This window comes from Globicephala melas, chromosome 9 (genome assembly GCF_963455315.2).
Source record: "Globicephala melas chromosome 9, mGloMel1.2, whole genome shotgun sequence".
Lineage (NCBI taxonomy): Eukaryota > Metazoa > Chordata > Mammalia > Artiodactyla > Delphinidae > Globicephala > Globicephala melas.
In genome coordinates this window covers 7,211,005-7,223,309 of record NC_083322.1, presented here as the reverse complement: position 1 = coordinate 7,223,309, position 12,305 = coordinate 7,211,005, and the positions used below count along the sequence as shown (strand labels likewise).

The 12,305-nt window shown below is 37.6% G+C and overlaps 1 protein-coding gene across 3 annotated transcripts in view; it reads left to right on the top strand.

Moving 5' to 3' along the window:
- The window catches only part of CUL1 (cullin 1), a 106,597-nt gene that overhangs the window by 54,809 nt on the left and 39,483 nt on the right, over window positions 1–12,305 (top strand). For all 3 annotated transcript variants that reach the window (XM_060305180.2, XM_030854103.2, XM_030854102.3), the window contains exons 3-4: window positions 7,859–8,033; window positions 10,100–10,267. In XM_060305180.2, the coding sequence (XP_060161163.1) occupies window positions 7,859–8,033; window positions 10,100–10,267 (343 nt within the window). The remainder of the gene's footprint in view (window positions 1–7,858; window positions 8,034–10,099; window positions 10,268–12,305) is intronic.

The following is a 12,305-nucleotide window of genomic DNA, read 5'->3' as shown; positions in this document are numbered from 1 at the left end:
TGTCTTTATATCTAAATTGTGTCTCTTTAACAGCATATTGAAAGGTCTTGCTGTTTTGTCCCTTCTGATCATTTCTGCCTTTTGACTGTAGGTTTCAGTCTACTGACATTTATTATAAGTATTAATAGGTTGGTTTTTAGGCCTACCATCTTATTATTTTTTCTGCCCTGTAAAAAAATTTCTCTGTTCCTGCTTTCCTCTCTTCTTTTGGATTATTTGAATTTTTTCAGAATTGCATTTTAATATATCTGCTGGCTTTTTTAGCTATTCCTCTGCTGTGTGTGTGTGTGTGATTGCTCTAGGGAGTACAATATGTATCCTTTTATTTCTTTTTTAATATGCTGCTTAGAGTTGATATTGAATGACATCACAGAAAACATAGAAAAACCTTGTAACTGCAGTGTTCCATTTACTATCCCAAGCTCATCCTTTATATTACATCTAAATAGTTTTAAGACCCACAAGGCAATATTATAAATTTTAGTTTTAAATCATTCTTTGTATTTTAAAGAATTAAGAAAAATAGTCTTTTATATTTGCCCAAATATCTACTACTTCTAATGCTCTTCATTCTTTTCTGAAGATCCAAGATTCAGCCTGATACCAATTCCTCTCTACCTAGAATTTAAGTCTGTACTATGTGAAGTCTCTAAGTTTTATTTTATTTGAAATTACCTTTATTTTGCCTTCCTTTTTGAGGAATATTTTCACTGGATAAAGAATTTTGGGGTTGATAGGTTTCTTTTTTTCTTTCAACACTTAAAGATGTTATTCCACTGTCATTTGGTCTTTGTAGTGGTGATATTCTTTTGCCGTATGTTACAAGTCTGCTTTTAATATTTTTTCTCCCCTTTAGTTTTCAGCAGTTTTTTTTTTTTTTCCCTCTTTCTTCTTCAGAATTGATCATTTTTGTTGGTCTGTCTTCATGAGTCTTATTTCGTTTCCACTCTGCTCTCAAGCCCATCCACTAAATAACTTATTCTAGGTAATATGTATTTCAGTTCTGTAATTTTTATTTGGGTTTTTTTTTCATAGTTTGTTTTTTACTGCAATTAATTTTCATTTGTTATGAGCCTGTTTTTCTTTGTGTCCTTGAGTATAGCTATAATAGTTGCTTTAAAATCCTTGTCTCCTAATTTGGAGACAGGTCACCTCCAGGTTGGTCTCTGTTGCTTTTCTCTTGAGTGCGTCTCATTTTCCTTTCTTAGGTCTATAGGCTTGGGTTGTGCCGTTCCCTTCTTCCAAGACTAGGATACTCTGCAGTATAAGCCACCTTTTGGTTGCTCTCTGGTGCCTTCAGACAGTTCTTTTTACACTTTTTCAAGTTTATCGTTACTATCCCACAGAAACGTGGTTAGATACGTTGGTACTGATCGCAGAACCAAAGTTTAAGTAGAACCTGAAGTTTCAGCGGCAACTCCCGCAGGCTCCACAGTGACATGGGCACTGCCGTGGCAGGATTGGGTTGGGGGTGGCCACGAGAGAGGTTTTCTGTTGGCAGGAATTCAGTATAACTTACGCGAAGATTAATTAGTCAAAAGACAATACAGGCGTATGATTTGAAGATGTGTCTATTTGCCTGAAAAAGAAGAACTAAATCAAGAAACAGTTAAAAGCGGTTGCTGCTGTGGGTTGGGAGGGGTGGATCATAGCACGCTTGCTTTTTATTATAAGTTCTTCGTTATTTCATCTAATTTAGATGTAAGTTGATAGAAGGAAACCTAAGTTTTATAAAGCAGGACAGCTCCTAGCCACTACTGTCTCTAGTCAGCACTGTCTCATGTTTTCCGTGCCTGGTTGGATAATGGTGAGTGTGATGCTAATTTGGGAATGAATGTTAAACTGTGGGTAGAAATTTTAAAAGAGCTTTTAAGGGCTTTTTTTTTTCCCCCCATTAAAATTTTGCCGTTTAGTCTGTTCTGTGAGGCCCAGGGTTCCTTGCATTGTTTCCAGGTCCTCTTTGAGGAGGTGAGGCTGAAAGGAAGTAATGGTGGGGTGAGAGTGTGTGTTCTGGGCACAAAGAATACTTTGTGAAGAAGAAAGAATTCTGTAGTTAAAAGTTTTTAAAAACCCTTGCTAGCCCTGCTCTCCCAAAGTAATGACTATTAATGTCTGGACAGATACATAAACTTTATCTGCATGTCCAAAGGAACCACACTGAAATGCTCATTTCTAAGTTGTGCTTTACACTTTTATCTTTTCAACGTCTTTCTGTATGGATCTATGCATGTCCCACGTTCCTTGACTCCCGGGCTGAGTGCACCCCTAGTGGGCGGCATGGCTCCCTGGTTGGTCAGGTGCTCATTACCTGCACCTGTGCCGAGTTACCTGCCCCGCCCCCACCCTTGTTCTTAGCCTGCAAACCATTAAGGACCATTTTGAAGAGTATGGCCGGAAAGAACAAAACCTTTTAATATCAAGCCAAGCTCAGGATGGGAGCAGATTAGAAAGAAACCCCACCGTGGGCTATGGGCTGTGGCCTGCTCTCAGCTTTTCTTTATTTGCTTACAAGAACGTTGTGATAAATCTTTTTAAGTCTAAACCACTAATCTTTTAGTCAGTATAAAAAAATCCCATCTAAACGCACTGTGTCAGATTCTAATTGGCAGCATTTTCGTAGTGTTACTTAAAGTAATGATACATATTGTGACCAGAGTCTTGGATTAGATGAAATTTGGTAAATGTATTGCAGTTTTTATAACCACTCTATATTCTCTGACAGTATTAAAAGCGCCATATTGTATCCTCAGGTGAATCCAACAGTGTATTTAACTAATTATGTTTGACAAGTAGGTTGTTAGAATTCTTTTTATCATCTTCAGCAATGCTGTGATAGTTTGATAGCTAAATTAAAGTATTTGTATACTTCCATGATAATTTCACTATGATAAATGCTTGTGAGTATAATTACTATATCAAAAAGAATGCACTTGAATTTTGAATATTTCCAAATTATATTCCAGAAAAAAATATAACAGTGTGTGCTCTGACCTCCAATGGATAGATGCTCCCATGTTCCTGCACTTTGGCTATCACTGGGTTTGACTGTTTTGTTTTGTTTTGTTTTTAAAACCTTTGTTAATTTAGTAGCTAGAGATTAATATATTGCCGAGAAATAAAGGTCAGGCTGAAGTAGGTAACCTAAAAAATTCCCTAGAACCAAACACCTCGAACTGGGTGCTAGATACAAAGTGAGACTCTGTGCTGCCCGAGGATCTGGGTGAGAGGCGGGTAGGCTGGAAGCAGTGGTCACACAGAACAGGAGCAAAGCCTGCGCCAAGAAGCTGATGTTTCCATGGAAATCTTTAGTGAAAAGGTTGAACTGGAAAACAAAATAATCGACCCACTCTCCCAGGTGGGCCACTAGGAAAGTAGTTTGAGCCAAGGTCTGCATGCGAGGGGAGTGGAGGGGGAATCCGTCCTGAGAATTTGTCACCTCTGGTGTCTTTGAGTTTGTATTGCCAGCTTGCTGGGGGATTTCCCCAAGCTGGGAAATTAATGTGAAAGCCCCACTGAAAATGAGTTTTTAAAAAACCCCAAAGTTACAAAGTGAGGAGCGTCTCGGTCCACGTGAACAAGTTAGCATATAGAACAAACAGCAGAACTAGAGCCTCAAGAACTTCAAACAGAAAGGTCTTTAGAGAGCACTTCTAAGTGTATTAAAAACAATTAGTGGTGTAAAAGAGTCAAGAAGATAAAGGAACAAAACACTATGGACAATAAGACATCTTTTTAAAGAAATAGGGAAAATCTGCAAATGTAAAATAAAATTATTAAAGGTAGCAAATTTGACACAGCTGATAGAGAATTACTTAACTTGATGTGGTAGGTAGATCAAGAAAAATTAGAAAGTTTGAACAAAGATAAAGTGATGGAAGTAACTGAAGTTATAAATTGAGATAAGGAGGTGACATGAAAATGTAGCAGAGAAGCTAGGAGAAAATAGAAAGGGGACCAGAAGTGTTTGACGAGGAAATGACCCAAGAATTTACCAGAATTGGTGAAAGCAAAATATGCATGCCAAATTTTAAGGGAACCATTACAAGAATTTGAATAAGATGTGTAACTCCAGCATAACAAAAGTACTACAGTGGAGTAAGGAAACTATCGATCCAACATAAGAGAAAGGGGGAGAAAACAAGAAGCACAGAGAAAAAAATTAAAAGAGAAAATGCAAAATAAGGTGGTAGAAATTAATCGAGATAGCAGTAGAAAACAGTATAATCCTAAAACCAAACCTGCCCATCAGAGACTGTCTGACTCAATTTCTATTTTAAAAGTGAATCTTACTGTGGTGATTCACAGTAGACAAACCAAAACATAGAGATATAAAAGTTGAAAGTAAAGAGGTGGAATACAGGTATTTGAGATGAATTCTAACCAAAATATAGGAAAAACCATATTAACATCAGATACGATAGCTTTCTAAGGCCCTGTTGTTAAGAAAAAACATGGTTACTTTCTAATGATAAAAAAGAACAAGTTATCAGGAATATAATTCTAAATTTGTAAACTTATTAACAGGGCCTCAAAATATATGGCAGATTTTTTAGAGAATTATAAGACTCATTGACAAACCCATAACTGGTTAGGAGGATTTTAATAAAAATTTCTCAGTAGTTAATAAACAGACAAATCACTGGCAATACAGAACATCTGAAAAGCAAAAGTGACCAGCTTGCTTTAACAAACCATGTGTCCAGCAGTTAGAGAGTGGACATTTTTTCAAGCACATGTAAAGAAAAATCACTACATCTTCGGCTACAAGTCTCATTATATATTTTTTTAAACATCTTTTTTTTTTAAATTAATTTATTTTTTGGCTGTGTTGGGTCTTCGTTTCTGTGCGAGGACTTTGTCTAGTTGCGGCGAGCGGGGGCCACTCTTCATCGCGGTGCGCAGGCCTCTCACTATCGCGGCCTCTCTTGTTGAGGACCACAGGCTCCAGACGCGCAGGCTCAGTAGTTGTGGCTCACGGGCCTGGTTGCTCCGTGGCATGTGGGATTTTCCCAGACCAGGGCTTGAACCCGTGTCCCCTGCATTAGCAGGCAGATTCTCAACCACTGCGCCACCAGGGAAGCCCACTCATCATATTTTAAAGAAACTATCCAAAAGATAACACTCTCTGATTAATTTTAAAAAGAAATTAAAGGGTTTTTTTAAAGGTTAAAAAAAAACACTTTGGAAATCTAAAAAATTCTAAACTCTTATAATCAAGATAACTAGCAATGGAAAAAAGAAAATATAACTGAATAAGGAAAATACATATCAGACTTAGGTGATGTAGCCACAGAGGTGTAGAGCAGAAGGTCTGTAGGATTTTTTGGTTTTTTTTAAATAAATTTATTTTATTTTTATTTTTGGCTGCGTCAGGTCTTTGTTGCTGCGCGGGGGCTCTCTCTAGTTGCGGCGAGTGGGGGCTACTCTTCGTTGCGGTGCGTGGCTCCTCATTGCAGTGGCTTCTCTTGTTGCGGAGCATGGACTCTAGGCATGCGGGCTTCAGTAGTTGTGGCTCGCGGGGTCTAGAGCGCAGGCTCAGTAGTTGTGGCACATGGGTTTAGTTGCTTCGTGGCATGTGGGATGTAACCCGACCAGAGCTCGAGCCCACGTCCCCTGCGTTGGCAGGCGGATTCTTAACCACTGCGCCACCAGGGAAGCCCAGAAAGTCTGTAGGTTTTAATGCTTATATTAAAAAGAGCAAAGAGGACAAATTACAAAGCTAAGCAACGAAACGAGGATTTATAGAAAGAGAGCAAACGTAAAGAAAGAAGTAGATTGGAAACAGTAGAAATACAGGTACAGTGATGAAAATGGATAAATCTCAAACTGGTTCCTTAAAAAGACTAATAGACAAGCCTCTGGCAAAATTAATAATAAAAATATTTTAAAAGGGGGACAATAAAATTAGCAGGCATTTTTTAAAAGAAGACTGAACTGGGCAGTGTACTTGAAAAGTTTATTGAAATGGACAGTTATCTAGAAGGTAGCAATACATATAGTCAGGAAAGGATAAGACCATTTAATATGTGGTTTGTGAACCGTTGCTTTTCTATGCAGAGAAATGTAAAATCACTTTTCTTCATGTTATATACAGTTTTAACCAAGGTGGATTAGAAATGTCAGATTTAAAAGAAAATACAGTAAAATCATGCCAAAATTTGGAACCTGCCAAAAGATCGTTAGCAGGGTCTAGCAACGAGAGAATGGATAAATCATAAGTCTGTACTATACAGTACATTACATACAGCTGTAACTATCTCAAATGTTGTCAGAAACAAATTGGCAGAAGCAGATGTACAACGTGTTACAGTTTGTGTAATCTAAAATTTGAAAACATGCAAAATAATTTCATATATTGTTACACAGTAAAATATAAAACATTCATAGGAATGTTAGACACCAAATCACGGGGACATTTGCCCCTAGGGAAAGGGGGAGGAAGAGTGCGATGAGGGAAGAGTTCGTAGTGTGTCAGGTATACTCTGTATCATTTCATTTCCTAAAAAGTTGAGGGGGGTTTGGATGGAATGAGACAAGCATGGGAATGTAATAAGATTTGTCCAAACTAGGTCATGAGTTTGCAAGAGTTTGTTGTGTATTATAATCTGTGATTCTGTCTATATTTGAAATATTTAATAAAATGAGTCAGTGTTTTATGGCATAGTTCTTTGATTACCACTGAGATTGAGGGGTTTTTTAGGTTTTTGGCTACGAATACGTATTTCTTTTAGCTTTTGGATTTTCTGTTGGAATCCTTGTTTCTTTAGAGATTAATTTTTTTCACATTGTTTTAAATTACCTTTATTTATTAAAGGTAGTAACTTTAAGATATCTCTTACTAAAATAGTTACAGAATTTCAGATGAAGTGATTATATGACTTTGCTTAGAAAGGCCTTCTCCAACCTCAGATCAAGAAAGTATTTGTGTGTATATTCTTTGTTTTATGGTTTCAGTTTGTGTATTTTAATTCTTAATCTGTTTGTAATATATTTTGGAATATGAAATTTTTTTGAAATCACCTATAATGCCATTTATTCAATAATCTTTATCCGCTGACTTGAAATAGTTTTTATATAGCAAGTTCTTAAATACACCAGAATATTCTGTTTCATGATTTTTCTTTCTGTCTGAATCAGTATTGGTGTCTTTCTATTAATTTTATCCACGTAAAGAATATGCAGATAAACTGAAATAGTATTAAAGGTTATATAAAAAAAGAGAGACCACATCTCCATCTCTCTCCGTAGTGCCTGGGTCCTGCTCTTTCCTGATTGGCCAGCTTTAGGCGTCCATGACTTTCAGTTGTAATAGAGGACTCCGTCTCTTTCACTGCCGTGTCTTCTGCTTTTCATTTTTCATTCTCAGAGGGTAGCTTTGGTTAAATCCACTTACAGATAATTTTAAAGTTTTGGTTATTTTTATATTTATGACATATGCTTCTGGAAATATTCATAGCTAAGCATTATAATAGACTATGGTTATAGCTTGTTGTTTTCCCTGAAGTAGGTAGTTGCTTTTTTTCTTTTCATTTGCAACCTTTTCTTTGTACATTTGCCAGTTCTTTTCTTACCTTCTAATATACTCTCAGGACAGTTTTCCACAAGGTAATGGCATTAGACGATCTTGAAGGTCCAGAGTTTTCTTGGTGACCTTCCTCCAGGATGTTCCATCCTCCTTGGCTGGCTGACTCTTAGCTTTATTGGTGTGTGAATGGGATCTTTTTTCCACTCTAACTTTAACAGGTTTTGGTTGATACATGGGAAACATTGATACTGAAGTATCTTATAAGAAAATATGTTCGTATTAATCACTGTTGACATTGATGATGCCTGTTGATTTCCTTGACTTTTCTCCAAGTCACGTTTATAACTACTGCACGAGTGTTCACCAGTCAAACCAGGCTCGAGGGGCTGGTGTCCCTCCTTCTAAATCAAAAAAGGGGCAGACGCCGGGGGGAGCTCAGTTTGTTGGCTTGGAATTGTACAAACGGCTTAAAGAATTTTTGAAGAATTACTTGACAAATCTTCTGAAGGTAAGATGTTTTATATGTATACTGAGCATTTATAAAAGAATGTAAAAACAGAAAAGGTAGTGAAATAATGATTCTATTGATAAGTTAAATCTTTCACTGTCATTGTTTCATTGTTTTTGGCGTTGACGTGTGCCTGAAGATGTTTTGCTCTTGCTTAGTCATTTACCTATTGTGAAGATGAAATCTTCATAAGCCCATATTCTGTTCTTTGATTTGTTAAATTAGAAGTTTTTGATAGCCTTTCACCATAGTAGTACTTTCCTTCAATTACTAACCATTTGGTATTTGGTGGTTAGAGATTGATGAACCTTTTTAAAGCATATGATTATGAAGTCAGATTACCTGTATTGTATTTTGAACCCAATGTGCTGTTCTGTATCAAAATGTATAAAAGACTGTAAGGTTATCCAGCCTTTGGTAATCACATTTTCCAATGTGTTCTTGCCTTTTCTACATGGCCGTGTGGTACATTTCAGAACTATAATGAAATTGTGCCCTTGGCTGGGTGGGTTTCGCCACGAACATTCATTCCTCCTGCTCTGAGCCTTTTGCTTGGACAGTGATGTGGTTTTTCCCCTTCATCTTCTGCCTTTTTCTTCCTCAGTCTCCATCCTCTGTAGCAAAGGCAGTGTGATGCCTTCCATCCAGCCACAGGATGGGCAAGTGGCTTCTTCATCTGGTGCTACGCACATTATGTAGGGTGTGTACCCTGGGAAGTCTGCACACTCTGTGTATATACTTGAAAGATTTTTTATTTACACAGATAACAGGCAGAAAACTTCAGCATGCCACATTTGTTTTTCTTAATATATTTTACAAGGTAATTGGAAACTTAACATCATTTTAACAGACCATAATCGACTGACCACAAATCGTGACTAAGGTGGTATTATTTTCCACGTTCCTAAGCAGTCTTGATGAAGCCACTGTGTCCTCCTTGCTTTTATTCACAACACTTTGTAAAGTGAACACTGGAATTAATTATTCTTTTTTAGTATTGAAGTGAGGAACAGTGTATTGTGTTTTGAAAGGTATTGACAGCCATGCCATCAGCGATATTATTTTTTGCATTCTAAAAATGGTCATCTACTATAATCCAGAATAGCTTAGCTTTACATGTTCGGGTTCGTTTCTTGTTATTTAAATGAACACAGATTTGGTTGTATCCAGATACGGTCAGGTTTTCACGTGGCTTGTCGGATCACTCGTGCAGCGTGTATTTATGGAGCTTCTGAGAAGTTCAGGGACGGCCCCAGGCCCTTAGTTCATGGAGGGGGCTGCCTTCTCCCAGCTCCCCCTGGAGTGCTCTTCTGCTACGGCACGTTTTAATTATACTGCAATTTAATGCCCCATTTTTAAAGGGTAAGACCTAACTTTGTAGATGTCCTTAATACCTAAGAAAAAATTTCAAGTTACTGTCCTTCAAATAAAAATTTGTGGTTTAAGTTGTAGACATTTCAGTAAAAATAATTCGGTAAATGAACGTTTTCCTCGTGAGGCCTTGTTAAAGAAGAAATATTGCACCATTATACTGTATACTTTATTTTTACAAAAATGCAGCAGATTACCACAGAGAGCTATAGATTTTTATAATTTTTAAGTAAATTTAATGAATGAAGAAGATGCATTAAAAAATGGAAGAGTATCAGCCCCGTGGTCTAAATTGTTAATTGGACATTTTAATTAATTTTTTAACAGAAAATATCAAAAATAGGAGTAAGTTGAGGTGAATTCCTCATTTGTTAATATAAAGGAATTACCCTCATATTCTAAAAAGTTCAGTCTTTTTATGAATGTATATGCATATTAATACCATGAAAAATGTTCTAGTTTGAGATCAAAGAATTTCCATTAAAATTCTCTTTAGTCTAATCCTCATGAGCTACTTTCTTGTGAGAATTTATAGTAAATGAGCATGTTTTGTATACAGAATAATCCAAAGAACCCATCTGAAGCCATACACATCAGTGTATCCTAATGCAATAGATTTGTTTCAGTTAACTTTTATCTCTGATTTTTCATGTGACAAATTAGTCATCTTAAAGCTCTAGTGAACTTGTCTTTAGGACGGAGAAGATTTGATGGATGAGAGTGTACTGAAGTTCTACACTCAACAGTGGGAAGACTACCGGTTTTCAAGCAAGGTGCTGAATGGGATTTGTGCCTACCTCAATAGACACTGGGTTCGCCGCGAGTGTGACGAAGGACGGAAAGGAATCTATGAAATCTACTCCGTAAGATTGTTTTTACACACCTTTCAAATGTGTGTTTTCTTAGGGACGCATCTTCCTTCCCAGTAGGAGATCTAGGCAAATAGTAAGCAGTTTTCAGACTGGTGAGCTATAACTCCCTTTGTTTTAATTGATCAATAAATGGCCCTTAGATATTTTGTGGCGAGAAAAGAGAAGGATGAGTAATTGGAGTTCTAAAATACAGCCTGCACGCTTCTGCATTTACTTATTAAAAGTTTCTTCTTCAATTATCTGACCGACCATCAGGCTGAGCCCGGAGCTGTCCCCGTTTTAGCACAGCAAGTCCTGCATCCCGGCCGCAGCAGGCAAAGCGGGTCCCTTGCTTGGGACTCGAGCCTCAGTGATCAGCCATCCACGGTCTTCTGGGGTCTGGGAAACTGCTTCACGAGGGGACTGTGATGTGAAATTCCACTCTACCCACTCAATATACGAAGTAATAGGAGTCATGACACTTAACAGAATTCAAAATTGAGGGGTTTTTTTTAAGACTGCATGGAAATAAATTTTGAAGAGGCAAAATTTGCATTGTTACATCACCTTCATTAGTATGTTTCTTCAGTCAAGGGAGCTTTTTCCAGGCTCACTGGTTTTCAAACTGTGGTCTCCAAACTTGCAGCATCAATATTACCTGGGAACTTGTTAGAAATGCAAGTAATTGGGCCTCAGCCTAGACTGACTTAACTAGAGACTCTGGAGCTGGGGCCCAGCAGTGTGTTTTTAGCAAGCCTTCCAGGTGATTCTGATGCACTGTCGAGTTTGAGAACCAGTCAAGGGAGGACTCAGAACAACAGAACAGTCTGTCTGTTCATAGTAGGCTCTCAGATATACAGACAGTACCTTTTTTGAACGAGTGGTGTTAAAATGTCAAGTTCTGCATAATGAGATTATCTCCATATCCAAGAATGTTGCTATGATAGCAATGCTTTGTTGCTTTGCTTTTGGCAAATTTAATTAAAAGAAATGTGCCATAGATGCGTGACACACTTTTATTATTTTATTATTTGTGTAGCTCAGTTTCTATACCAAACGGTTATTGCTTCATAATGGTACTTTGTTATATAATTTTAACAGAACTTTCTAGGTTTAGTGTTTTGATTTGAGTCTCTTGTAGTCCACCTTTTCTTTTCCACTTACAGATGCTTTCTCGAGACTGAAAGTTGTCAGTGTAGGAATCAGCGTGATTTTCGTTGATTGCCTCTTGGCTGCTTGACCTAAAACACCATATAGATGCGCTATAATAACATCACATACTCCCCAAAATTATTATAGTCTTTAAACTTTTCTGTGTACTGTTTTCAAGATTTGACTGCTTTTTTTTCCTTTTCTTTCTTCCTTTTTTTTTTTTTTTTAACTTTCAAAATTCGTAGTTTCTACATCCCTAAATGCTGTAGTCAGTTTGGAAATGCAATACGCAGCCATAACTCACAGCAAAGGCCAGTTAACACGTCTCTCTAGAAACAGTATTTCCTTTGCCTGCTCTCGCAGGGAGCCTGTTGAATTCATTTAAAGCTCGAATATCAGTTGACACATGGAACAGTTCTTGTGCAGTGATGCCTCACTGCATTTTCCAGACTCTCCAGAAGACGGGGATGCTTTGTCATGAACTATAAAGATCTACTTTTTTCCCTGATAATTTTGTCTTTCTCTTCAATTATAGAAAGCTGTGGGTTTCCTTTCCAGTCAACCAGAGCGCGTAAACTAATTCCATTATTAACACGTTAAAGGAATTCAGCAGGACTTCTTCCCTGAATCTGTCCTGAACTTTCTCTGGTTTACCTTCAGTCCTGCTTTCTTATCTTGCCTTTCTTCCTTCAAAGTGACGAATTATCCCAAGTCAAATGAGGTCTGCCTAGTGCTGTCTTAACTTAGAAAAATGTTTGAAAGGTGCAGTATCTTTACTGGAAGTTGATGGCCACACGTTGCGTTTGCCTTGCCTCCCCCTGCACTGACAGGTCTGAGGAGTGTGGGAAGAGGAGCAGCGGCCAGTTTGCACAGGGAGAGTTACCTTCAGACCGCGCCC